General features: G+C 33.7%; 1 protein-coding gene across 8 annotated transcripts in view; it reads left to right on the top strand.

Annotated features, from left to right (window-relative positions):
- The window catches only part of ANKRD17 (ankyrin repeat domain 17), a 155440-nt gene that overhangs the window by 74299 nt on the left and 54718 nt on the right, over positions 1-26423 (top strand). For 3 of the 8 annotated variants that reach the window (XM_064485318.1, XM_064485309.1, XM_064485326.1), the window contains exons 3-15: positions 4456-4612; positions 8218-8365; positions 8615-8762; positions 9894-10127; positions 12744-12838; positions 14757-14994; positions 16340-16531; positions 16858-16991; positions 18845-18932; positions 20472-20599; positions 20852-20995; positions 21563-21665; positions 23130-23882. In XM_064485318.1, the coding sequence (XP_064341388.1) occupies positions 4456-4612; positions 8218-8365; positions 8615-8762; positions 9894-10127; positions 12744-12838; positions 14757-14994; positions 16340-16531; positions 16858-16991; positions 18845-18932; positions 20472-20599; positions 20852-20995; positions 21563-21665; positions 23130-23882 (2562 nt within the window). The remainder of the gene's footprint in view (positions 1-4455; positions 4613-8217; positions 8366-8614; positions 8763-9893; positions 10128-12743; positions 12839-14756; positions 14995-16339; positions 16532-16857; positions 16992-18844; positions 18933-20471; positions 20600-20851; positions 20996-21562; positions 21666-23129; positions 23883-26423) is intronic. The other 5 variants (XM_064485323.1, XM_010982731.3, XM_064485338.1 and 2 more) reach the window with 3 other exon arrangements.

Genomic DNA, 26423 nt, shown 5'->3' with positions numbered 1-26423 from the left:
GCACTTCTCTCCCTCCCTCTTTTATTTACTTTTTTAAATGAAAATTTTCACACACAAACCTAGAGAGAATAGCACAATGAACCCTTGGCGTATCGATCATCCAGCTTCAACAGCTATTAATGTATGGACAGTTTTATTTCATCTTAACTCATTACCACCATGCTGAAATTTTTTTTTAGAAAGAAATATAATATTGTTGCACATCCAAAGAAAGAAAATAATAGTAATTCTTTAATGCTGCCAAATCATCCTGTCAGTGTTGAGATTTCCCCAGTTGTTTCATAATGATCTTTTGTAATTGATTTGTTTGAATTAGGATCCAAACAAGTTTTATATAGTTTTGAAATTATTTTTCTTAAGTGTCTTTTAATTTTAACAGTTCCTTTTTGTTCTCTCTCTCTCTCTTTTTTTTTTTAACATATTTGTTGAAGAAACTGAGTCATTTGTCCCATTTTATGGACTTTGCTAGTTGCACCTCTGTATGTTGTATTTTCTGTAAATCAGTATTCAGATTCAAATATCTGACCAGATTCAACTTCATTTTGTTTTTGGCAAGAATATTTATTCATGGATAAATATTTCCTTGTGTACCACGTAGGTGCTCTCGTTGTTTCTCTTTTTGTGATATTGCAATTGATCATGGCTTAGGTGTCTCCGAAAAGGATGTAGAGGTTTTGGAGACCTTGTCTGAAAATGCCTTTTGTACTGTCCTCATACCTGATAGTTTGACTAGTTATAGAATTCTAGTTTAAAAATCGCTTTATTTCAGACTTTTAAAGTTACTGCTCCTTGTCTCCTGGTTTTGTGGTTCAAAAATTTGACACTAACCTTATTTCTGATATCCTGTCTCTGTTACTGTTCTTTACTCATCTTCCTTTGTAGTATAAGAATTTTTGGCATTTTAAAATTTTGCTCTCATTTTGAGAATTTTTTGGCTGTCTTTCACATTTAATACATTCTTCAGATGTCTGATGAACACTAAGTTTTATTTGTAGTCAATAGCAATGCCTTTAAAAACTAAATTGGAAGATAACGTGTGTTTTGTCAACTGGTGGATTTCACCATAAAGTATTTATTATATATTATATAATTAGTTTTCTATTACAGCATAGCAATTTATTATAAACAAAACAGTATTATACAACACTCATTTACTATCTCTTAGTTTCTGTAGATAAGACATCTGGTCATGTAGTGTGGCTAGATTCACTTGTTCAGGGTCTCATGGGCTGAAATCAAGGTGTTAGCTAAGCTGAGTTTTCATCTATAGGCTGTGGGAGAAAATCCGCTCCAAGTTTATTATTGCTGGTAACAGAATTCAGTTCCTTAGAATTGTAGGACTGAGATCCTGATTTCCGTACGGACCGTCAGCTGGGGCTGCTCTCATATCTTTGAGGTTGCCCACATTCTTTGACATGTGGCTCCTCCCTCTTCATATCAGCATCCCATGTGGAATCCTTGTGCTTTGAATACTGGCTTCCTTTTCTCCAGTCAGCCAAAGAAATTTCTTTACACTTCCTGGGCTCATGTGATAAGGTCAGGCCCACCTAGATAATCTTCCTGTCTTCAGGTCAACTGTGCCATATAACATAACCTAATCATGGGGATAAAATCTATCAAACATACAGTTGCAGAGACTATACAGAGTGTGCACACCAGAGCTGGCTAATGTTGGGAACATTTTAGAATTCCTAGTATATCAGTGATTGGACAGAAACCCCTCCATTTCTTTGAGGGCCCCCAAATGTCAATATCTTTAAGTCTTTTCTCTGTGGCTGTTCAGTTTCTGAAGAGACACAAATACCTGTTTTTGTCTAGTCAGTTATCAACCTGGCTGCCAGCTTTTTGGGAGCTGAGAGTAGAAAGGGGGCTAAGGATGTCACTGTTTATCATGCATATGTTAACTTAATCCTAGTTTTCAATTTAGTATCATCTCTGCCTCATCTATACGCAGTGTCTCTTAGCCCAGGGCCTTTCTGGATAGGTTCTATAGAGAGTAGTCATTTGGCTGTGAAGTTTGCGGATGGAGTCTTCAGTGTCTAACTGCTCCTTGCAGGTGTTCAGCCAGTCTCTATTTTCCAACCCAAGCCTCACCCCTGAACCTGGAACCATATATAACTCCTGAGTCCTGTTGGGCCTATCACCTTGTCTCTCTTTGATATCTATGTTTCTGTTTATTCTGTTCTGCTAAGTCAGGTGCATCTCCTCTTTACTATGTCTTCACAAATATTAGCTTGGATTTACAAATTTCTTCTAGTTTTATCAAAGATGGAGTTCCTGCTATATTTTAGTTCTCCTTTGAGTAAATTCTAAGAAGAAAAAGGGGAAAAATAATTATCTTTAAATGATCTTGGAATCAGAAATCTAGATAATCTTTTAATGCACCTTTTCTCTGAACTTATGTGGTTCTGTTGTTTAACTGATTAAATGTCATAACTTGGAAAGAATAATCTGGTCATCACATATCTTTTCTATTATTTATTTGACCTTCACTGATTGGATAAGACCAGTAAAAAAAGGATCACCATAATCCAGAGTAGCTAGAAGAAATTAATTTTCAATCACTGTTTATTCATTTGAAAGATTACTAAGTGTTTCTTAAGCTACTTCCTAGTTATTTTTACTAAAATCGTTTTTACTTATGAAGATATGAAAAGTTCTTAAAAATTTAATATGAAATACTGTTTTCAATGTTTTTTCTTTCTAAAACAGGAATTACGTTCTACTGATCCATATGTATCCTCTTGTCTAATTCTATTTCTGTCACTGACAAATAGTTATTATATAGCCAATCTGAGTTGGCTAAAATATTGGAGCTAATTCTCTGATGTGAAAATGTATTTGTCATTTTCGGCTCAATAATGTTAGCGTACTTAACTAACCACAGTTATCTCATTGAGTAAATAATACTATAGCAGATTCAGACTACAGTTAACTTTTACTATTAGTGACACAAATTATATAGTAGGTATTAGTCTAATGAGACCAAGACTGTTTTTTATCCTTTGTACATCTTGATTGTAGCAGACACTAAATTTGACTGCTCTGAACATTTGTTATACCTAAAATCAGAAAGTCATCCTGCCAAATTTATTTTTGGTTCCATAACATGTAACATTTCATATCTTGGATTTTTCAGAAAGAAAAGCAAACACATAGAAACTTTATTTTTATAAACTTAAAACACAAACTTATATGATATTATTAAGTCCTTCTGCTATTAAAAGAAATCTGTACAGATGTTAATTATCATAATTTGAGAGATCTTTTTGGTCTTAGTTAGTTTGTTTTAAAACCTGTAATAGTGTTTCTTAAACTTTAATGTGCATTTGAATCATTTGGGGATCTTTTTTAAAAATGCAGTAAATTTGGGGCCCTGAGATTCTACATTTCTAACAAACTCCCAAGTGACAGCAGTGCTTCTAGTTTATGAACCACATGTTGATTAGCAGGGTTCTGTAATATCCTATCATTAGATGTCCTATCTTCAAGTTAAAGCAAAGATTCTTAATCCTGGCTGTGCATCAGAATCTCCTTAGAGTCTTTAAAATGTGTAGATATCTAGGCCTCACTTACTGAATTGCATCTTTAGGTATAGGAGCGCTCAGCCTCTCTATTTTTGAAAGTCTCCATTGATGGACAGACTGGATTAAGTACCACTGAGTTAGAATAATAAAGGTTAGAGATAAGCTTGCTTTATAGTGATATCTAGAATAGCAGCAAGTTATGTTTCATGTTCATGGTAACTAACCATTTCTGCTTTTGAAATTTTTTTATTTTGCTATTCTGAATGTTTTTAAATATAGTGCTTTTAGATATGATTTTGGGTATATAATAAGTTGTAGTCATAATTTGAAGCAAATAGGTACTCATAGATAGGTTATCTTATATATAGCCTATAATGTCTTACCTGGCCATTTTTGGTTACAAGTGGTAGTAGCCCAACTAAACATTCTTAAATGAAAGTGAGCATTTGCCAAAAGTACACGGATGGCGCTGGCTTCTGGCACTGCTAGTGTCAGTGAGTCAAATATAACTGTCAGAACTGTACCCTTTCTATTTCTCTATTCTCTTCTGTGTTGACTTATTTTGGGTAGTCTTTTTCTTTTTGTGGTGATAAAAGTGGCAAAATAGCTCATGACTCACATCTTAGCAATTTAGCAACCCTCGAACATAGGTTCTTCTCACAAATGTATGGCAGAAGTCTGAGTGAGGACACTCAGTTGACCCATTTTAGAACCAGAGAATCACAGGGTCAAGCACTTATGGACCACATGGAAAGAATAAGATTATGAGAGAATTGTGAAACAGTCATTTCCCAAAAGATTATGACCAGATAATATGTATGTCCAGTGTTATCATTTGAAGGTTAACATAAATTGAGTTAAGTAACTTGAATTTTGCTTTATTTCTCCCTTTGGGTATATCCAAATTGGTGTGAAAATAATGTAATAGGAATAGGCAAATTATCTACGGCTGATGGTAAAGCCTTTGCAGATCCTGAAGTGCTTCGGAGGTTGACATCATCTGTTAGTTGTGCGTTGGATGAAGCTGCTGCTGCACTTACCCGTATGAGAGCTGAAAGCACAGCAAATGCAGGGCAGTCGGACAAGTAAGTATATTTTCACTGTGATCAATAGAAAAACATTTTCTTAAAAATAATAAAAATAGCTAAGCATATATTTTGTGCCGGGTACTATACTAACGACTTTACATGTGATATCTTGTTTATACTCACAAAAAGCCTTAGCATGGATTTTGTTTTTATTCCCATTTTACTAATGAAAAGCTGAAAAGAAGTAACTTAATCAAATAGGCGATAAGTAGCAGTGCTGGGACAGCAGTGTCTGTCTGACTACAAGGCTGACGTCTTAGCCACTATGTTATAAAGGACTTTTTGCTTATTTAGGTTTTGTTTTCTTTAAAGGTTTAGGTGACAAAGAAGTAAATTACTTGTAATTAGTCATGGCATTTTCTAATTCATATGCATAGTTCTGACCATTTTAAAAGGCAAGGTTTTTATTTGTTTGTTTTATGAATGTTAAAAAAAAAGTCATTGATCTAGTTTCCATAACTTGAATGTAAGTGAGTTCCAGAGACTTTATTTTTGTATGTCCTACAATTCCTTTTATATAATAGTTTATGGTTAATAAGGGCTAAATAAATATTTTGTGACTTGACCTTTTAAGTTTTTCTGATGATGTTATGCAATAAAAATCACACCATCTCATATGTAAAACAGTTATGAATAGTATAGTGAAAAATATGCCAAGAAAGCAGCTGGAAAAGAATCATTAGTACATATTAATTTCTTCACTCCTCAGAGGCTTTTTTTTTCTCTAGCTAAAAAGAAGCCATTTTATTTACAGTTGACCCTTGAACAACACAGATCTGAACTGCGTAGGTCTACTTACACTCATTTTTTCACTAGTAAATATTTCATTGCTACACAGTCTGTGATTGGTTGAATCCATGGAGGCAGAAACACGGATATAGAGGAACCACAGATATGGAGGAACCCACATGTATGGAGGAACCCACATGTATGGAGGGCTGACTAAGTTATTTGCAGATTTTCAATTGAATGGAATATGGATACCCTTTACCCTTGTGTTGTTCAAGGACCAAATGTATTTTAGCAGTTGCTTTTAAATAGAAAATTGGAGTATTCTTTCATGTATGAGTTTACAGAATAAAAAATAGCATTCAAAAATTGTCTTTTGTATAATTAATGTTTCTATATAACATTTTTAAGACCATAAAAGAGAGGTTTATATCATTGCAGGAGTATGAATTTGCTGTTTCCTTTGGCTCTGTGTTCATCTTCATTCATCTGACTTTTTGTGTTTTTATGAATTTATTTTACCATTCTTCTCATAGATTGACTCTCCTTTTAACTTCAGTTTTATTCCTTAGTTAAAGTTCAGTTTAACTAGCCTACAATATTATTGATATTCTCCAGATATTTTTTAATGTGGTGCCTTTTGAGACTGGCAAGAGAGAAAATCATAAACACCTTGAAGAGTATATTAAAGCTAGTTCAAGTGGGAAATAGAATAAGAAAATAAAGATGATAGATTCTTTGGCATTGAAAATACTAGAGGTGATCAGCAAAACAGCAGAGTGTGTTTGTGAGTCATATTTGTTCAGCAAAACTTGAGAAACAATGGAGTACAGTGAGTGCTATGTGCCAGATTTTACATTAGTTAAGTGTGGTGCCATGTGCCAGATAAATTTTAACATAACCTTTTCTCACAAGTTCTGAAGTTCAGCTGTTGCTAGAGTAATTCCTGAAAGGATATTTTAAAGCTAATACATACAAGGAAATTGAATGAAAGTTCAAATGGAAAAATAGAGGAGGGTATGTGCCTGAGGGAGAGAGAGAATGAGAAAGCACTTGAAAGGGAGGAAAAGTATGTTCTTATATGGGAAATGTGGAAAGGATTTGTCCTAAACTTACTAAAAGGTGATAAAGAACAATGTGTCTAAAGACTATCAGTGCCTGTAAAATCGGCTATTAAGAGACAAAGTACTGAGTGCTGTTTGAGACTTTCACTTTAGTAGGAGGACAGTACAGTTATTAACAAGTAGGTAAAAATATATAGTATGCCATACAATGATAATGATTATGGGCAGAAAAAATTGAACGGAGAAGTGCTAAGGCAGTGTTTGGGATTGGAGATCATGTTGCATTTTTAATACGGTGGTAGAATTATATATTTAATATCTACATATCACTTAAAAGGTGGCTTTTTAGCAGACCTGAAATAGATAAGGCAGTGAGTTGTGCCTGAGAGAGAAGCTGTCTTGTCAGAGGAGCAGCCGATACATAAATCTTGCAGTTGCAGCTTTAATTAACGTTTTTAATGAAAAACAGAAAAGCCAATTTGGCTAAAGTGGAAAGAGTAAGAATAGTAGAATAGTAAGTGATGAAAACAGAGGTAAAAGGAGGAGTATGGAATCCTACCATTGGACAGATCTTATAAGGATTTTGGTTTTTATTGTGAATGAGATTAGAGGCCAATAGAGGATTCTGAAGAGAGGAGTGACGTGATCTACTTTCTTTTTAACAGGCTCTCTCTGGCTGCTTCTTTGAAAAGAGCCTGAAGGACAGCAAGGGTATAAGCAGGGAGACTGCGTAGGAGACTGCCATAATCTGGGCTAAAGATGATATTCTGAATCTGGGTGGTAGAGTATAGAAAAGAGGTATCCATGGATACCTTTAGTACCTAAAGTGACAGGGCCATGTTTTAAGAGGAGGATGTAAGTACTGAAGTATATTTGAAATGAAAAGAATGTTAATTAAGAGAACTGGATTTAGGGGGAAGGGCGCAGTAGCTCAGTGGTAGAGTGCATGCCTAACATTCATGAGGTCCTGGATTCAACTCCAGTACCTCCAGTAAAAATAAATAAATAAACCCGATTACCTCCCTCACCAAAAAACCAAATAAGCAACAAAAGAAAAGAAGAACTGGATTTAGTGTTTTGCTAAGAATGAATTTTATCCCAAAGTGAAAGAATCCTTAGAAATGTCCATAGTTGGAATTCTTTTGGGAGGTTTACAGGGCAAACACTTTATTTTCAGTCTAATTTTCTGTTGTTTCACCACTTTTCCCACTCTCCTTTTGCTTGAATTAAGCCTTTGCCTTACCTGGATATTTTTCATACTTTCCCAGAACATGATGGCATAAGTAAATACTTCAAAGAAAGAATCTCCTTATCAGTTATTCATATATCAGTCAAAATTGCATGCTCACAACTTTTCTGTCTCATTTCCCTTTACTTGATTGAAGGGCCCAGATGGGCCTTTATAATTAGTACAAGTTTTACCCATTTTATTAAATTTATAGAAATTTTCAAGTTACTGAACAAACAGAAGTGTAATTAAAACTTGAATTTTCTTCATGTGGTTTTCTACACGATTTTGCTTTAAAATTTTGGTTTTTTTCCCCACTTATAGTAAATTGGACTTTATCTGTCAGTTGCATGACTGAAAACATTTTGTAATATTGATCATTTTAATTCAGTGACTTTTATATGTAGAGTTTTAAAACTCAGTGAACTGAATTGTTATATTTTCATTTTGTTATGAATAATGCTGAAATAATTTTTCTCATTTAGCACTACTCTCCAGATTAACTTCAAAAATCAATACTTATGCTGGGCAATTTTTTAATATTTTTATATCCTGATATTACAATATTCTTTCCCTAATAGCCGCAGTTTGGCAGAAGCCTGTTCAGAAGGAGATGTAAATGCTGTGCGAAAGTTACTGATTGAAGGGCGAAGTGTAAATGAACACACCGAGGAAGGGGAGAGCCTCCTTTGTTTAGCTTGTTCTGCTGGATATTATGAGCTTGCACAGGTTTGTGTTATCAAAATAAAGCTCACAGTTTTTTGTTTTTTTTTTGCTTTGTTTTATCTTAATCTGTCTTAAGGAAATAATAAAACCAGCTATCAGGCTCATTTCAACAAGTAGTTTTGTTAGATACATTTTGTGTTTATTGGCTCTTTTACTATAGTATGACAAGGTAGGTGTTTACATAAATATGTGTATATAATAAATGTTGATGATACCATTTTCTAATGCCCTTTAAAATTTTTCTTTCATAAGGTTTTGTTGGCAATGCATGCAAATGTGGAAGATAGGGGAATCAAAGGTGACATTACACCTTTAATGGCTGCTGCTAATGGAGGACATGTCAAAATTGTGAAGTTGCTGCTAGCTCATAAAGCTGATGTCAATGCACAGTCTTCAACAGGTTATGTATATTTCTTTTTCAGTTTTTAAATATGAACACCTTTTGGTAGTAATTAGTTCACATGAAAGTGATAATTAGTGATGCTTTTGCAATTATCGATGCTGCACATTTGTGTAAGTCTGTGCATTGGGTTTAAAGTATATAGAATGTATTTTGAATTGACATTTCTCCAGTTTTGCGTGTGAGGGCAATTACTTGGCTTTGGTCCTTTTGTATTAAAACACTGGCCCAATGAGAAGGACCATCCTCTTGAAAGTAGATAAGTGTAAGCTACAGCTCTTGAACCCAGGTTTCTTATTTATCAGGGGAGAAGGTAAGGGAAAATAGAATAAGAAGGATATGTAACAAAAGGCAGGTGTTATTAAATTGTGGCCTACAGAAGAAGAAAGTATAATGAAAAATTGCGTCTTACAAGGGACATGTTAGTCTAAACCAATTTATTTTTCTTTCAAACTTGGACATAGATAGATTTGTATAAAAGCTCTAAAATATATGAAAATATAGTTTGTGCACTTCCTTCATGTAAGACTTTCAAATTTATTTAATATTTTAAATAATTTTAAAGGTCTGCAGGTTCTAGTTTAAGTGGGTTGTTAGAAATTCTTATTTTTACCCAGAAGTTTACTTTATTTCTCCCTGTAACATGGGAGATGTTTAAGGGAATGTTTTTGAAATTATTTTAATTTTGATCAGTTAACTGTTGTTTAAACTTGTAGTAAAAACAAATATGTAATTAAAAGGAACAACAGTATGAGGTATATGTATATATGATGAATAATTACAATCCTAAAAAAAAAGCTTGGGAAACATTTCTCTGATTAAAGTTAGAATGAACATAACTTTTCTCTCATATGGAAAGTTAGCTTCAGAATTGCTCAGTGTTTTTTATAGCTCTACAATTGTGATAAGTGTATCTGATTTTCCATATGTGTTTGACCCTGATTTTAAATTGAAAGAATAGGGAGTTGATTTCAGTAAGATTAAATGCAATGAAGAAAAGAATTATATATTTAATATCTACATTTATTAAGGTTATAGTCTCCCATTTCAGTTTTCTTCTTGATGGTATAAATAAACCTGTTTTATTTTGGTATCTTATGTTAATGTCTTTGTTTTTCTTCATTAAAATAGGCAACACAGCACTTACATATGCTTGTGCTGGAGGTTATGTAGATGTTGTAAAGGTGCTCTTGGAATCCGGTGCTAGTATTGAGGACCATAATGAAAATGGTCATACTCCTCTTATGGAAGCTGGAAGTGCTGGACATGTGGAAGTAGCTAGACTGCTGCTAGAAAATGGGGCTGGCATTAATACGCATTCCAATGAATTTAAAGAGAGTGCCCTTACATTAGCTTGTTACAAAGGTACCGTACAATAAATTTTTTTTAAGTTTTTAAAGTCATGAAATGAGAGTTACTTTATATAGTATGGTTTTTCACTTAAAAAGTAAAATTAAAATGTGGTAATATGTTTAGTGTTTAAAGTATTAGTGTTTAAAGTGTTTCAGTTTGAAAAAGTTTAACATGTAAAGTTTATATATTAAACTTATAAAATATACACTCAGTGTTATGAATATTGTCAATGAAAAATGAATGTCGATCCAGTTGTTTTATTAGAAACAGTTATTTAATTTTAATATTCACTATATATTTTAATGGTTTCACTTGTTGGAATATTTTGCTTGGTTCACACAAACAAATCCTATTGAATCCAGAAGTATTTAGCCTGTGAGTTTAAAGTAAATGCAATAAAAGCCAGAATGACCTCTTAACAAAAAGATGTTTAGCTATTTCTGATGATACCAAGAAGGAGAAAAATTGAAGAAAGGATATATGAGAAGAAAAATGAAAATGATGGGGAAGTTTGTATTCAAAAGAACAATTTTAGAGTATTATCAGCATGTTTAATAAAGTTAGAAGAGCTGGTTGACACTGAGAACACCTACCCATATATAGCTGTACTAAGAGGGTACATGGTGTTTTAAATGGTGTCACCCCACCTGAAAATACAGAAAAATATCTTCTTTTGGAAGGACAAGGTAATTGTCTGAAAAGATACTTCGTCTTCAGCTAATTAATGCCCTAGATTATAGATTCTAAAAAGATAGTCACAGAGCCAGTTTTCAGACTCAACCTTTATGATAATGGCTTTAAACTAAGAAACTTTTTAAAAAGCAAATTGCATAAAATTTTATGTCTGCATCGCCATTCAGGTTAGCATTTCCTACGATCTGCAGCTGTGTCACGTTTGTATCATAAAATAAATGATAAGTTTTTGACCCTGAGGCATCAATAAAAAGTTCTTGCAAGGCAGGGTACAATATTTAAGGATGCACTCACTCTCAGTGGCTGAATCTTTACATACACAAGCTTGTAAGTGAATATCTCCTTAAATTTTGCACCCAGGGCTTTGATTCCCTCATCCTGGTGTTGGTTTCTTTTTTTGTTTGTTTGTTTTCATTTTACTTCTGAGCGGCCAAGGTTTTGTTAGGTCTTTAGGAATAATTTCATTTAAACACATGGCTAAAATAATCCTTAAACACATAAATGACTAAAATTTAAGTTAAATATGAAAATATGCTCTAAAGGACTTCTGAGTGTCTGGTGTTACAGATAATTCAGATTAAGGGTGCTTAGGAAGCACAGCTGAGGTCTCTTACTTCTCCAGTTCTGTACACTAATTAGACAGAGGTTGGTCTTCATTGGGAGGAGAGGAAATAAGCCTTGGGGCAGCCTCTCCAGGGCAGGCTGATTGGGTGGCTCTCTCACCTTTTCACAAATATTTTTGAACCTGGAACTGGCTGTATTTTACTACTGAGACCCAGCTGGCCAGAGAACTTTGGGATGGGGCTATATATAACTACTCTTCCCTCTCTGCTTGTAGCCTTCCCCTACCCCTCTACTTTCCAAAAGGGGCATTTGAGGTTGGGGCTTGCAGGCTTTAATTAGAGAAGCTGAATATAGAACTGAGCTGGTGGAGAACATCTCTGCTACTTCCAAGAATCTATGGAGACTCTTTCCTTTTATTTCTGGTGAGTCTCCTAGGACACAGATTGACAAGGGGAAGATTGGGAAGGGATAGAATTCAGGCTGAGACTAGACACTGATGTGCATCTTTCGGAAGGGAGAATGAGAGGAAAGAGAGATAGTTTGTTAAAAATAAGGTAGTTATAAAAAATAAGGTGTGATAGATGCTACACTTCTCACCAAAGTTAGTTTTATTTTAACTGTTTATCTGTGAGTCCATCATCCACTCCTTCCCCTCAGTCCCAATTGATTGAGACTTGACTGCAGCTCATTCCAGATAAAGTTGGGAAAAAATTGGTCATTTTTTCTATTGTTTCTTGGTACTATCTGAAGCCCTTTTTAAAATATAATTTATATGCTTTATAACTACTCATAAGGTATCTTTATGTGAACTGAAGCATATGGTTTATTTAGAACTACATAAATATGTATGTATGTTTATGTATGGGTGTATGTGTATATGTTTATATCTAAATAAATAAATGTAAATGGTGTTGTTTTGAGAATATGTTTATATATAGTTTCTAACTTAGTAGCAGGTTGTTCCTAAAATGTCTGTGAGTTAGTTATTGAAACTTGAAGCTCATTTCCTCATAGAAATAACTTCAATGATGATCATTATCCCAGGCTACTAGAACACAAAAGCTAATTTAGTCCATAGTATAAATAATATAACTGGCATGCCTGGGCTTTTAAAAGGTTGTAGAGAGGATATTCTGGGTGTTGCATTTTAATGGCATCTTTGCTTACCTGCAGCAAGGGTTCTTCTAGTAGCAGCCATTTCTAGGGCAACAGAGTAAGGAGTAGTACAGCAAAGGTCACTTGGATAATTTGTGTTAGATAGTTGAGGGTGGCTTGTGGCTGATTTTAGTATTGTGCTAATAAATTCATTGCTATAAGTTAAATATAACTTCTCAAAATATTTTAAAGTAATCATATACACTTTTGGTTTAGGACACCTAGAGATGGTGCGATTTCTTTTGGAAGCAGGCGCAGATCAAGAGCATAAAACAGATGAAATGCACACTGCTTTAATGGAGGCTTGTATGGTAAGACTGGTGAAATGTATACATGAAATATATTTATATGTTAGCTAGAGAGAGAGCCATTGTATAGTGAGTGCCTTCTTGGTTCAAAGATTCTGTTTATCATAGACTTATTGTGGAGCAGAACCTTAGCTATCTGAGTAGTTTTCAGAGTTAGTTGTACAACATTAACTTCTAACAGAGGTGCTTTCTGAAGCTTGACAGCACTATCTTCATTTCCGTAGTCTCACATAACTATACTGATTTTACATAATTGACACAAAAAATGACTTTTTAAATAAAACGTTTATCAAGGATATTAAAGAGAACATAATCTGCAGAGTATGCACATAATACTAAATGTAACGTGTTCATCAAACCAGTAATTTAATTTATGAAAAATTTGAAATTAGAATATTATTTATGTTACATAATCTCCCTCTATCATGGTCTTTTCTCAGCCCTGATTTCCTTTTTTAAGAACTCTTTTTTTAGTTTGTACTTGAGAATATGTAATAGTACTCACAAACTTCTGTATCTCGCTCTGTGACTTGTGGCACAAAAATGGATCAGAATAACATAGACAGATTTATGAGAAAAACATGCCAAAGATAAAAAAGGCCTCAGATGGATTTGAAGTTTCTTGTCTCATCTCCCCTTCAGAGAATGATTATTGAAAGGATGTTAAATTTTAATTACTAGTTAAAAAAAAAAAAGTTAGGTATCCATTTATCATTTTTTTTACTGCCATACCAGTGTTTGCTTCAATAAATTATTCTTTTGAACAAACAAGTTTTCTTGGAGGGTTTTAAGTTCTCCATCTGTTAAAATGAGGATAATATCCTACTCTAGGGTTGTTGTGAGGATTAAATGACATAATGTGTGTAAAACAGATCAGTAATATCCCCATGAGAAGGAACTTAAAACGTCCTTGCCACCCTTACTAGAGAAACGACCTGCATGTAGATTAAGAAATTAAAATGGAATGTTCTGTAGACCTAACCTGCAAGCAGTGGAGATAAGTATTATAAGTAGATGAAAGAGAGTAGTAGGGGCCAGACATTTGGAGGCTTGCTAAGACATTGAGGTTTTAAATTGGGTATTAAAGGAAATGTAGGAGTTGACTATTTATAGAGGGAGAAAACTTATGGAGGGAGAACAGCAAAGTAACCTTAGAAATAGGACATTAAAGTTGTGTAATATGGCAAGTACCAAGACAAAGATGGGCATGACATGTTCAAAAGAAGATGAAATGTCTGTGAGGTAATAAATAGAAGGAAAAAGTGTATCAAAGGAAGAAAGAAGGGAAAACAGATCCTTGGAGTTGTCAGTAGTTAGGAAAGCTGTGGGAAAGGGAGACCAGTAAAGGAAGCAGAAGATACTAAAAGAAATTCTTTTCTTTTTCTTAATTTTCACTGGCATTTGAATGTTGAGCAACAAAAGAAGTGCTTTGTACATATTTTTTTCCCGTTTCCCTAACACAACATGCTCAATTCCCCCACTGCTCCAAAAAGTACTGCATTTTTCTTTTTCTCACTAATCATAAATTGGCTTGTCCTTCAGGTTTCTATGAAAATCCTACCTTCCCTTTCTAAACTTTACCCTTTTAGCATTTAGGCTTATAATATGTAGTGTTGATGTTATCTCACAGTAGTCTCTTGTTTCATATACTTACTGTTTTTTTTTTTTTCCTGATGGTTAATGAACTTCTTGATTGAAGGTATCATTTTCTACATGTTTATATTCTCGATCTCTACTTACTACTTTATACTAAAAGTATAGATAATTCTTAATAAGTACTTGCTTACTTAACTGTTAAATGCAGATTTGTTAATTCTTATTTGAATGTAAATCAGTAAACTTCAGTGTATAGCAACTGAAAAGTATTTTTAAACCTTTTTTTAATGGTGCTGATTTAATTTTTTGATTGCATTATAATTAGGATGGCCATGTTGAAGTAGCTAGGTTACTTCTTGACAGTGGTGCCCAAGTGAACATGCCTGCTGATTCATTTGAATCACCATTGACTTTGGCTGCATGTGGTGGGCATGTGGAGCTTGCAGCTTTACTTATTGAAAGAGGAGCTAGCCTGGAAGAGGTCAATGATGAAGGTTATACACCACTGATGGAAGCAGCTCGTGAAGGACATGAAGAAATGGTGGCATTACTTCTAGGACAAGGTAACCAATACCAGTCAAGACACTAAAGCATAAATGTGTAAGATGTAGGATTATAATTTTATAAAAATTGTATTTCATTGATTTTTATTTCTAGTAGATTTTTAATGAGGTCCTATCACAAAAACTAAAGTATTTGCTTTGAAAGTAGCTCCCATACTGTGCTAATAAACAAAACCAAATGAATGTCTTTAGTATAGAGCTTTTAGAGACACGTGTACTGTGTAAATAAAAATAAGGACTAGGGCTGGGGTAGGGTTGTAGGTTATATAGGAGCGTATATGATATTCAGCATTTCTGCAGCTAATACATTGAGAGACTGACTCTTGGGGCAGAATCACTATTAATAAATATTTGATGTATCTAGTGTTCCATAAAATGCAGTATGGGAAATCTGCCATAAGGTCTAACTAGATGAAAATGCAAGAATGCACATATAAGAGGCTGTCAAGGAGCTCAGTACACACTGGGCTTCTCTTTTGGGAAAAGTGAGTTACTTTACAGTATTAAGATACCTTAAATTTAGAAGTAATCTCCCATCTCTATCCATATTTGTAGCTTAATTTTATATCTATCATAGTAGTGAAGATTTTGTTTGGACAAATTTAAGAGGAATGGCACATTTTTTAAAAACCGTTTTTACTGAAAGGTAGTATCTAGAATACAGAATTTTAAAAGCATAGTTTTTGAAGCAGACTTCTTAGATTTGAATCAAACCTACTGCTTGCTAATTTTGTTACTTGAGGCAAATTTCTAACCTCTGTACCTCAATTTTTTTCTTCTGTAGGGTTGTTGTGAGAGTATTATATATTTGTATAAAGCTTTTAGAACACTGTCATATAGTGCCTGTTAAGTATTAGCTGTGGTGATGGTGATAGTAGTGATAATTATAATGTTGTCATGACCTTGGACAAGTTAATTAACCTGAGTTTCCTTAGCTATAAAATAGAGCTAATAATAATATGTAAAAGTGCATTCAATATTACCTGAGAAATAATAGCATAGTCAATATTATTTATTATTATTGTCATCAACATCTTTATCTTCATTATGTTGAATCTTTATAATGAGGGAATGTGGTTTATTTTCTAAGTTCTTGTATCACCCAGCTTTTATCTTCTGGCTGAATAAATCCTATTCCAGCAGTGTACATCAAACAGGGGTATGGTTTTGATAGTTTTTTTTTTTTTTTAACTGTCTCCTGGAGTAGGCGAGAGGCACTTTATCATTTAGTAAAGTAATATATATGTTCACTTTTGAAGTATAGTTTATTAGGAAATAATCATGTTTTATTTATCTCTGGAATAAGTTAATGACTTTCTTTAAGTAATTAGAATCTTTATTTTAGGAGCAAATATCAATGCACAGACAGAAGAAACTCAAGAAACTGCCTTGACTCTGGCTTGCTGTGGAGGCTTTCTGGAAGTGGCTGACTTTCTAATTAAGGCAGGAGCTGATATAGAACTAGGATGTTCTACCCCTTTAATGGAAGCTGCGCAAGAGGGCCATTTGGAGTTAGTTAAATACTTATTAGCTGCAGGTAGGCATTTTTGCTTTTGGGAGAAGTTTTTTTATATGATTTATATAAGTGCAAATATTATAATGCAATGTGTACAGAAAAATAATGTGATAAATTTTTGTGTGTATTCTGAATAAATAATTTACCTATTGCTGTTTGAATTATCTGCAGCTTTAATTTTAAGCAGTAATCTATTTCTAATATTTTTCTTTTTTGCTTTTAAAGATACTGACAATATTTTCTATTTGTAGAAATGGTTAAGGCTATTTTGTCTAATTTGAGAAGATATGGCTTATCTAGAAGAAATTTCAGTATCCACTTTTGTGTCTTGTGATTCTTTTATTAAGGCTGTGTATCTAACACTACTGCAGGAGCTAATGTTCATGCAACAACAGCAACAGGGGACACAGCACTAACATATGCCTGTGAAAATGGTCATACTGATGTAGCAGATGTCTTACTTCAGGCAGGAGCAGATCTGGTAAGCCATGTCACTTTCTAAACCTTAATATTTAAAACTAAGACAAGAAATTAATTTAAAATTCTATGGAGATTATAGACAAAAGGTTTTTCTTTACTTCTAATTTTATGTTGGCCTTTTTGCCATTCTTTATCTAAATTTAGGCACATTTTTTTCCCTACACTATTTGGTGTCCATTCTTTATTAGCAGTACTATCCAATTTACTACAATTTCCCCCTAAAAAAAGAGGAAATTTTGAGTTCAGTATGTTAATAATTAATACAGATTTTCACTTAAATACTTAACTATTTTTAGAAGCTTTTCTAATTTGATATAAAAAGGCAAACATAGCTTAGAGGCATTTCACTGTAGCTTAGGAAATCAATTGTTCCTGTATCAGAGCATTATTAAATAATAAAGGAGTTAAAAAGATAAGTATTTAATAAATAACATTTTCCCTCAGATAACTAAATTTAGTAAGAAGGTTGAAAAACTGGGGTCATTATAAGATATATTATAAAAGGATGTCATAGGGAAAGTACAGAGAGTAAAGAAGCTCAGAAGAGGTGAAGACGTCATCTCAGATGTTTTTGGGCTAGGTAAGGGTTGGAAAGGTAGGTGTTGCGATATTGTGACAAAAGACATGCTCCAGTTGGAAGAAATAGTATGAGTACAGCCTGAGAGGTAGGGAAGAATAAAGCAGATGTGTGTGAGGAAAATAGTCTTCCAGTTTAGCCTGTGAGGGAGTAAGAAAGGTAGACTTTAGTTAAGACATAAGCATCCATGTGTTCAGTGGGGCTGAGATTAACAAGCCAATGTGTTTTCCTGTGGAAGTTCACAGTTTATAGCAGAAATTCACATGCAGGTGAAAACAGGCTCCTCCATTAACTGGTTTCTTAAACTTAAATTTTATTTAACTTCTTTTTTCTCATTTATGAGAGGAGAGGGTTAAATTAGATTACTATTGTGGCCTCTTTCTGCTCTGTGTTGGTGCAACTCTTAGAGAACTTCCGACGCACATTATATTATTCTAACTAATTACATGCATATTTCTCCTTATTAGGTTTTGAGCTTCTTCAGCCTAGCAACTTTATTTCCAGTGTTTACCACAGTGGCTGTGGAACATATAGCAATATAATCTTACTTAGTTAATTGCAATTAAAACAACTTAGTGTATGACTTAAGAGAAAAATTATCATATGTAAAAAATATTTATATATAAAATGCTTTATAAAAGGTATTTTTTCTCAAACCTTTATACTGTAAGATTGGGACATTTTTCCTATGCTAATAATATCAATTGTAATAATGCAATTGGTTCTCCATTCTCTTGAGACCCATAAATCTCTAGTCATATCTTGTAATTGATGGTATTAGAGATATTTAAATTATCACTAGCCTTGTTATTTTTATGAAAGCTAAAATAGAGCTAATGGGAAGTCTGTAAAGAGAGGGAGTGATGTACTTAGAGAAATTCACACAGATAGAATACACATTTACGAGAAGAAAATCAATTGCAGTAGATGAGGATAATGCCAATAATGTTGATTTTTGGAGAAGGCTGTGCTAGAGTGCCATTCACTGTTGAAGTTCCACAATCCTTTTTGTAGAGAGAGGAAAAATTACCTGGATAGATTTAGATGAGATCATAACAATCATGTGAATATAACTCTAGTTCCTAAATTATTTCCATAGAATGTTTCTAATTTGAGATTGTTTAAATTAAAAAATGTATTCCTTAATTTGCTTCAAAGCATGTTACTTAATATATTTAGATTCAAAAATTAGTCCAATTCTTTTCCTTTTGATTTTTTTGAAAAAGAACAATCGTTCTCTAGAATATAAGTATCAAGTAAATGTGTTTTTTAAACAGGAACATGAGTCTGAAGGTGGAAGAACTCCTTTAATGAAAGCTGCAAGAGCTGGTCATGTTTGTACCGTTCAGTTCTTAATTAGTAAAGGTAGGTTTGTGTAAAGCAGTAATTTTTCCTAGAAGTGTCTATCCCCTGCCCTTGGGTATTGAGAGATTTAGAGGTAAAGGACATTTTGAGGTATCACATGGTAGAGGGATGCTGTTGAGATTTTGTGATTGCGTAGTTGATAAACATCCTACAACACATAGAATCATTCCAAAATATGAAGAGTTGACATATCAAGTACCATCTTTATTGAAAAACATTTCAATAAAGACAAATTTCTTCTGTAAAACTTTGAGGGTTTGGATAGCTTAAAGTCTGTTCTGTTCATGTAATAATATATCTCGAAACCTGGATTTTTATAATATTTATGCCACTGATTAACTTGATGGCAAATCACTTTTCTAATTCATATTTCCTTGGGCCTAAGTCTCCTTCTTTGTAAAATATATGGAAGTTGTCATAAATATAGCACCAAAAACAAAAGTTCAAAATTGAAATGGAACAAATATGCCAAAATGCATGGAGGATTTTCATTCATGGTCATTAATTCTACTTTGAATACCAAAATCTTTAATAACAAAAGTAGCATATTATTACTTCCTTTAAATTGTTTCTTAGATGTTTACTACATAAGTTCAAGTTAAAATTTTTCATAAACTTAAATATAAGAGATTAAAGATTTCATCATACTCTAAGTGTAGGAGACTAAAGATTTTACCTTTGATTCAACATGTAATCAGAGAGACTGTGTAGGTCATATACAATTAAAAAGGCAATAAGTGCTGTTTTCTTTTTACCAAAAATACTAAAGAAATCTCAAGTTTTAATTGTTTATAGATAAATAAAATAAGTCAGAAGTAACTTGCTGGTCAAATTGCTTTAGGCAATTCGAACACTTACTTGTGGTATATGTTTATAAATAACACGTTGTATTCTCAAGAATGGAATTATTTTCAGTCATTATTGCCTCTCTTTTTTGGTTAATTTTAATAACTCTGATTTCGGTTTCTTCCTGTTATTTGATTTCTATTTCCCACATGCATAGCACAGTGCTTCAAATCAGGGATGAATTCATATTTAGGGGGAAATAGACTTGTTTTTATTCTGATATTTCCCAATAAAAATGGATTATACTACTGTTACTTTCTATTTTTTGTTAATTCTCTCCATATATTGCCCATAGAGGGCAGTGTGGTTTATTTTTACTGGTTTTTAGTCATCTTTCCCACAGAAGATATTAAAATGTGGATAAAATGTTATATTTTACTTTTTTAAAACAATGATTATATTAGGAGTAATATATACTTCTATCATCATCTTTTTATGGTACATACGGAAATATTTATGGATGAAATTATATCATGTTTGTCTGAGATTTGCTTTAGAAATAATTCAAGGTGGGGAGGAGAATTGATGTGGCTATATGTAAAATGAGATTAGCCTTGTTTATCATCATTGAAGCTGGGTAATGGGTATGTGGGACTTCATTATACTGTTTTCTCTACTCTTTGATTTTGAAATTTACCATAATTTAAGAAACCACATCCTATTAAACAATTTTCCATGCCTTGTCTGTTTTAGGAGCAAATGTGAATAGAACCACAGCTAATAATGACCATACTGTACTATCCCTGGCTTGTGCAGGGGGTCACCTGACAGTGGTGGAACTACTTTTGGCTCATGGGGCAGATCCTACTCACCGTTTAAAAGTATGTAACTCCAGTGTTTTAAGTAGCATTGTGAATTAATCTTTACTCTTGAGCTTAACAAAATATTATCAAAAGTTCCACGTACATTGACATCATCAGTGTTTTCATTGTCTTCTGTTTTTAGAGGAAAGTGTTCTTTACCAAACCTTAAATTTTAATGTGTCTGGGGCCTGTTGGCTTTATCTTCCTTACTGGTTCTGTAAATTAACTTTAAAAAATTTTTTTTTTCCTCTTCCATATCCACTCTTTTAGGATGGCTCGACTATGTTGATAGAAGCAGCAAAAGGTGGCCATACAAGCGTTGTTTGCTATCTTTTGGACTACCCTAATAACTTGCTTTCAGCCCCTCCACCAGATGTCACTCAGTTAACCCCCCCATCCCACGATTTAAATAGGGTAAGATTCTAAACTAAAACATTTTATATCATCTTTATCCCCACCTTTGCTCATAGTTCCAGATTAAACTAGATTGATTGTTTTTTGTAATTAATATATGGTTCTCTTTAGAGATACGTACTTGATATGGTTAATGAACATCGGGTGTAATAGTTAAATTCTAGATTGATATGATTTTGCATTGCTTTCTCTTTTTTTTAATATAAAAGGCATTATTTTATTTTTTTGCGGTGGGAGGTAACTGGTTTATTTATTTAATGGAAGTACTAGGGATTGAACCCAGGACCTCAGTCATGCTAGGCAGGTACTCTACCACTGAGCTATACCCTTCCCCCTGTTTTGCTTTCTTACTATGGCCATAATAACCTTTTGAATTCAAAGTCCACTAAAAAAATATCACATAAAATAATTTGGTACCAGCATATTTTAAGGAAATAAGTTACTGTCTGATATTGTCATATCAAAATTGTTTGGAATAGATCTCTGTAACTTATTCTTTATTTAAAGCATCTTATATAATGGAAGTTGTAGGAAAAGCAGAAATATAATCAGTTTTATTTGTGTTAGGCTCCTCGTGTACCAGTTCAAGCACTGCCCATGGTTGTCCCACCTCAGGAACCTGACAAACCACCTGCCAATGTTGCCACTACTCTTCCCATCAGGAATAAAGGTCAGTTATACTTCTAAAAACTGTTTCTTACATGTTGTCCAAGTAAAAATGATAAGATTACCAAATTATTTTTCCACAAAAAATGAATTTTACTAGGTTGGCATAATTAAGGAATTTTTTTTACCAATGAAGAAAGCATGTTATTGGGAGAGAAGATAGTTAATAGTACTAGTTTGTGCTGGAATCAGAAGTATTAGCAGTAGAAATTCAGATGCTCATCTTTGGTGCAATTCTGATTATCCGTAATTTTCTCTAATAACTAGTCATTTCTACTCATGTTAAAATGTTAGGCTGGTATAATTGGGTGACATTTTTGTAAATTACTAAAATTTCTGAGTGATATAAGGCATAAGATTAACAAGCTAGGTCAAAATTAAATTTTACTTTAGAATAACTGGTTTAATGTAGATTTTATATCTGGAATACCTTTTCTCAACCAACAATTCAAAGTTACTTCAGATATGCTTGTTTGTTTCTCTAGAACTCTGAGGTCCATATTTGACTTGTGGATGTTATACCATGCATGTTCATAAGTTATATCCCAGAAGATTACAGCTACCAGTTTGAATCAGTTTTTCCTTTTAAAAGTTTTACTTGAGGAACCAATGTGGTTTTAATTTTTTGGTTTCTGGCTACCTTTATTATTTTACCAACAAGAACCCTAAGTATTTCCACCAATTCTTTTCAATCACCACTACCAATGTAGAGCATTGTACCTTTTTGACTTGGTATAGCAAACAAATGATTGCTATACCCATAGCCAGATATGTTTATTCACCTGGCTGTCAGGAGATACAGTGGATGTCATAGTTCAGCATCTTTTCTTCCAGGGAAACTGAGTCCCAGTTCTCTACTGGCCAGGTAGCTTTGTGAATATGTGAATTTATATCTTACCTTTATCAGTCTTGAAGATGGTAGTCCCCAGCAAAGACATATATTTTAGTTGGAGTTTAATTTCCTGGTACTTCTCAATGCTTTTTGGTACTCTGTGTGTATGTGTGTGTGTTTAAAAGGCACAAACTATTAAATGTAGAAAAACTTTGACTTAGAGGTTTAAGTTTTCCCTACATCTTAATAATTTAGCATTATTTTTCTGTTCTTATGATAAGTTTTTACATCTTTATGATCAGACGAGGTATCTGTCTACACAGCCTTAGATTTTACTTTAATTGCACCACTTAGATATCACAAACCTGCATCCCTCTATTGTCTAATTTTAGCCATGTAATATTTTTAAAATTCTGAAATTAATTTCCCAAAGATTCCTCTATGCACATAAAATACATACATTTTATATTTATGATAAAGAAGGTGGATTTGTTTTTAATTCCTTAACAGTGCATTTTCACCTTCTATGGATATAATGACTTGGTGCATAACTGTTGGCACTAAACCTCCCAACAGTAACTCTGTAATGAGGATGCCATTCATGTGCACTTCTGAGGGGGTTTCTTTTTCACACAGCTGCTTCTAAACAAAAGTCCAGCAGCCATTTGCCAGCAAACAGCCAGGATGTACAGGGTTACATCACCAATCAGTCTCCAGAGAGCATTGTAGAAGAGGCTCAGGGAAAGTTAACAGAACTGGAACAGAGGATAAAAGAAGCCATAGAAAAGAATGCACAGCTGCAGTCCTTGGAACTGGCTCATGCTGACCAACTTACCAAGGAGAAGATCGAGGAGCTGAACAAAACAAGGGAGGAACAAATTCAGAAGAAGCAAAAGATTTTGGAGGAACTCCAGAAAGTAGAACGAGAGTTACAACTGAAAACTCAGCAGCAGCTAAAAAAGCAGTATCTAGAGGTTAAAGCTCAAAGAATTCAACTTCAGCAGCAGCAGCAACAGTCTTGCCAACATCTGGGACTACTAACTCCTGTTGGGGTTGGAGAACAGCTTTCAGAGGGAGACTATGCACGGTTGCAGCAAGTGGATCCTGTTTTGCTTAAAGATGAACCCCAGCAGACTGCTGCTCAGATGGGTTTTGCACCAATCCAGCCTCTGGCCATGCCTCAAGCTTTGCCTCTGGCGGCAGGTCCCTTGCCTCCAGGGTCCATCGCAAATCTTACAGAACTGCAAGGAGTGATAGTTGGACAGCCAGTACTGGGCCAAGCACAGTTGGCAGGGCTGGGGCAAGGAATTCTGACAGAAACACAACAAGGGTTAATGGTAGCCAGCCCTGCTCAGACCCTCAATGACACGCTGGATGACATCATGGCAGGTGGGTTTATATTGTTATGAGCAGGTATCAAATATGATTTGCTTAAGGCGAGTAAGAATGTGCCAGAATTTTTTGACGTTACCCAGCTTGAGAACTATTTCTGGACTCTTGACCCATGTATATTTTTAGAAATATTAGTTCAATCTCAGAAATTCTCAGACGGATACAGGTCAAATTAAAGATTAGCGCATTCAATACAAGTGACCGAAATTTTCTGGCTTAGGTGGGTAGGCTGGGAATCTAGGTTTGTCAGTAGTTGGGTGGATGTTTGATTTTTTTGTTTTTGTTTTTGTTTTTTCTCTTTAAGTTCAGAATACTGATAGAATTTTTGCTTCTGTATTTACACCAGTAAACCAGGAAATTGATAGAAGTTGAAGTGCAAAAACTAGTAGGGTACATCAGAAGGCTTATTTGTGAACAGAAATATTTTATATCCTAATGGATCAGACTTCACACCTGATGGATATTTTAATAAAACAAGACACATAAACACTTTTACAACAATAATAAAGTGCCAAACCAAATACAGTTTGTTTATACTGTATGTCAGTGATTTTATCCCCTATGAATGTTAATGTGTAGTTTCTTTCTAATTGTATTGTGGGAAGGTGTGGTCCCCTGACAGTATCATAAATGATGTATCTTTAAATGGGTAGCCAGAGAAATTTATTCCATTATAATTAGTTTCAACGGCAAAGAGAAATATTTTAGAAGGTTGTTTTAGTAGTTGTTTGGGGTACTTATTTTTCAAGCTCTGTAACAAAGTAGTAGAATGAGATTTTACAGGATTATAAATCATAAGAATACTACACTGAAAAGGATGATTTTGTTCATTAAAAAAAAGTAAAGAAAAGATCTTGAAAAGAAAGAAAAAGGAAAAAACAAAGGGAGTAAATAGGTGAATTTTGATCATTTTCATTTGTTCTCTTCCCTCTTTTAATTCTTTGATCTACACCTAAAAGATGATTGAATTTTTCTAATTTTGAAACTGTTTTAATAGCATGACATAGTATGATGAGATTACACATAATTTAGCTTTTATTTTTAAAAAGAATGAAAGAAAACTAAATTGTATAGTATTGAGATATTTAGCTAACATTCAGAAACTAAAAAACCAGCTAATGAGATAGGTTTCCAGTCCTCTTTTAGTATCACCTCAACAGTAATATGTGAAATTTTAAGCCTCTGCTAATCTTGGAGGGTCAATAATTACATTGAAAAAAAAGTTATTAATTACTAGTGAGAACTGTAAGATTCTTATATTAAGAAGTATACATCTTTTCTATGGACTTGAAAATTACTACTAATCACCACCACCTGGTTATAATAATTGGGAATATAATTTTAAAAACATTAGATGTCTTATGAAGATTGAAGTACAATAGCTCCAAATCCCAAATTTGATATTACTTCTGTGACCATTGATCTAGATCATAATGGTGTTCTTTCTATTATGTCAGTTGAACTACCAAAGAATGTTTAGAATTAAACATTATTTATCCAATTAAATGAAGAATAGACATTCCATACCAGTGAATATTTTTAAAATTTTGATATGCTATCAGAATTTACCTGATGTTCTTGAGTATAGTTATCAACAGTGATTTACCAGTTGTATAATTTTTATGCTGATCAGAATTATCAGAAATTTGTAAAGTAGTTTTTCTGTTGATTTGTTTACCAAACAAAAAACAATTAAATTTTGCCTATGTGTTCCAGGTGTTTTCATGTAAAATTTTTTTTTAGCACACATAACTTTTCAGGAAATATGACAGATACTTGTCATATTGTAAAAATGCTTTACCCGTTTATTCTCATTTATATGGGGAGAGGAGAGATGACCCAAAGAAAGAACAGGATTAAAAACATCCAATTACCTCCCTGCAACCCATTCCTGCATCATGCATATGCACGTGCACAAACATACACATATACTCATATACTCACCTCCACAGCCTTTCTTTAAAGTTCTTCTGTGGTAGTACTTGTTCTTTCAGTTGACTAATGACCATTTCCATTTCTTTCTTTGGGTTTTTAATATCTTACAGCTTCATTAAGTTCAGTCTTCCTTCCCTCCTTCAGCATAAGCTCTGTTCTTTATTCCTTAGTCTCCATTTATTAGACTGCTCTTACAAGGTTAAATCTCTTTTTCTCTAGTACTTGGCTGGCCAAAATCTTCCATCTTCCCTGGTTTCTGTACTAGTCAAAGCAAAATTGGTTCCGTGCTTAAGCAGTCTTAACACCTTTCCTTTGCTGTGCTCCCAAGTTCCCTCTTTCCTTACCTGATGTTAAAACTCCTCTGAGTATCTGGTTTTCCCCTCTGAAATCCAACCCTAAAATGAAGTTCCACATGTAAAGACCTGTACCAGAGTTCCTTGACGTACCTTCATATTTACAATTGTTACTTTTAACTGTAGAGAATGGATGAGTGACAAGCAGTAAAGGAAATGAAATGAGGGAATTGATTTTTCCTGTCTTCTTTTAGATGAGGTGGTGAGAACAACCAGTTTGACCAAAAATAAGAAAACTAATTTTAGTATG

Source organism: Camelus dromedarius, chromosome 1, assembly GCF_036321535.1.
Source record: "Camelus dromedarius isolate mCamDro1 chromosome 1, mCamDro1.pat, whole genome shotgun sequence".
NCBI lineage: Eukaryota > Metazoa > Chordata > Mammalia > Artiodactyla > Camelidae > Camelus > Camelus dromedarius.
The sequence above is the reverse complement of the archived record's forward strand: the minus strand, read 5'-3'. Positions and strand labels throughout refer to the sequence as shown.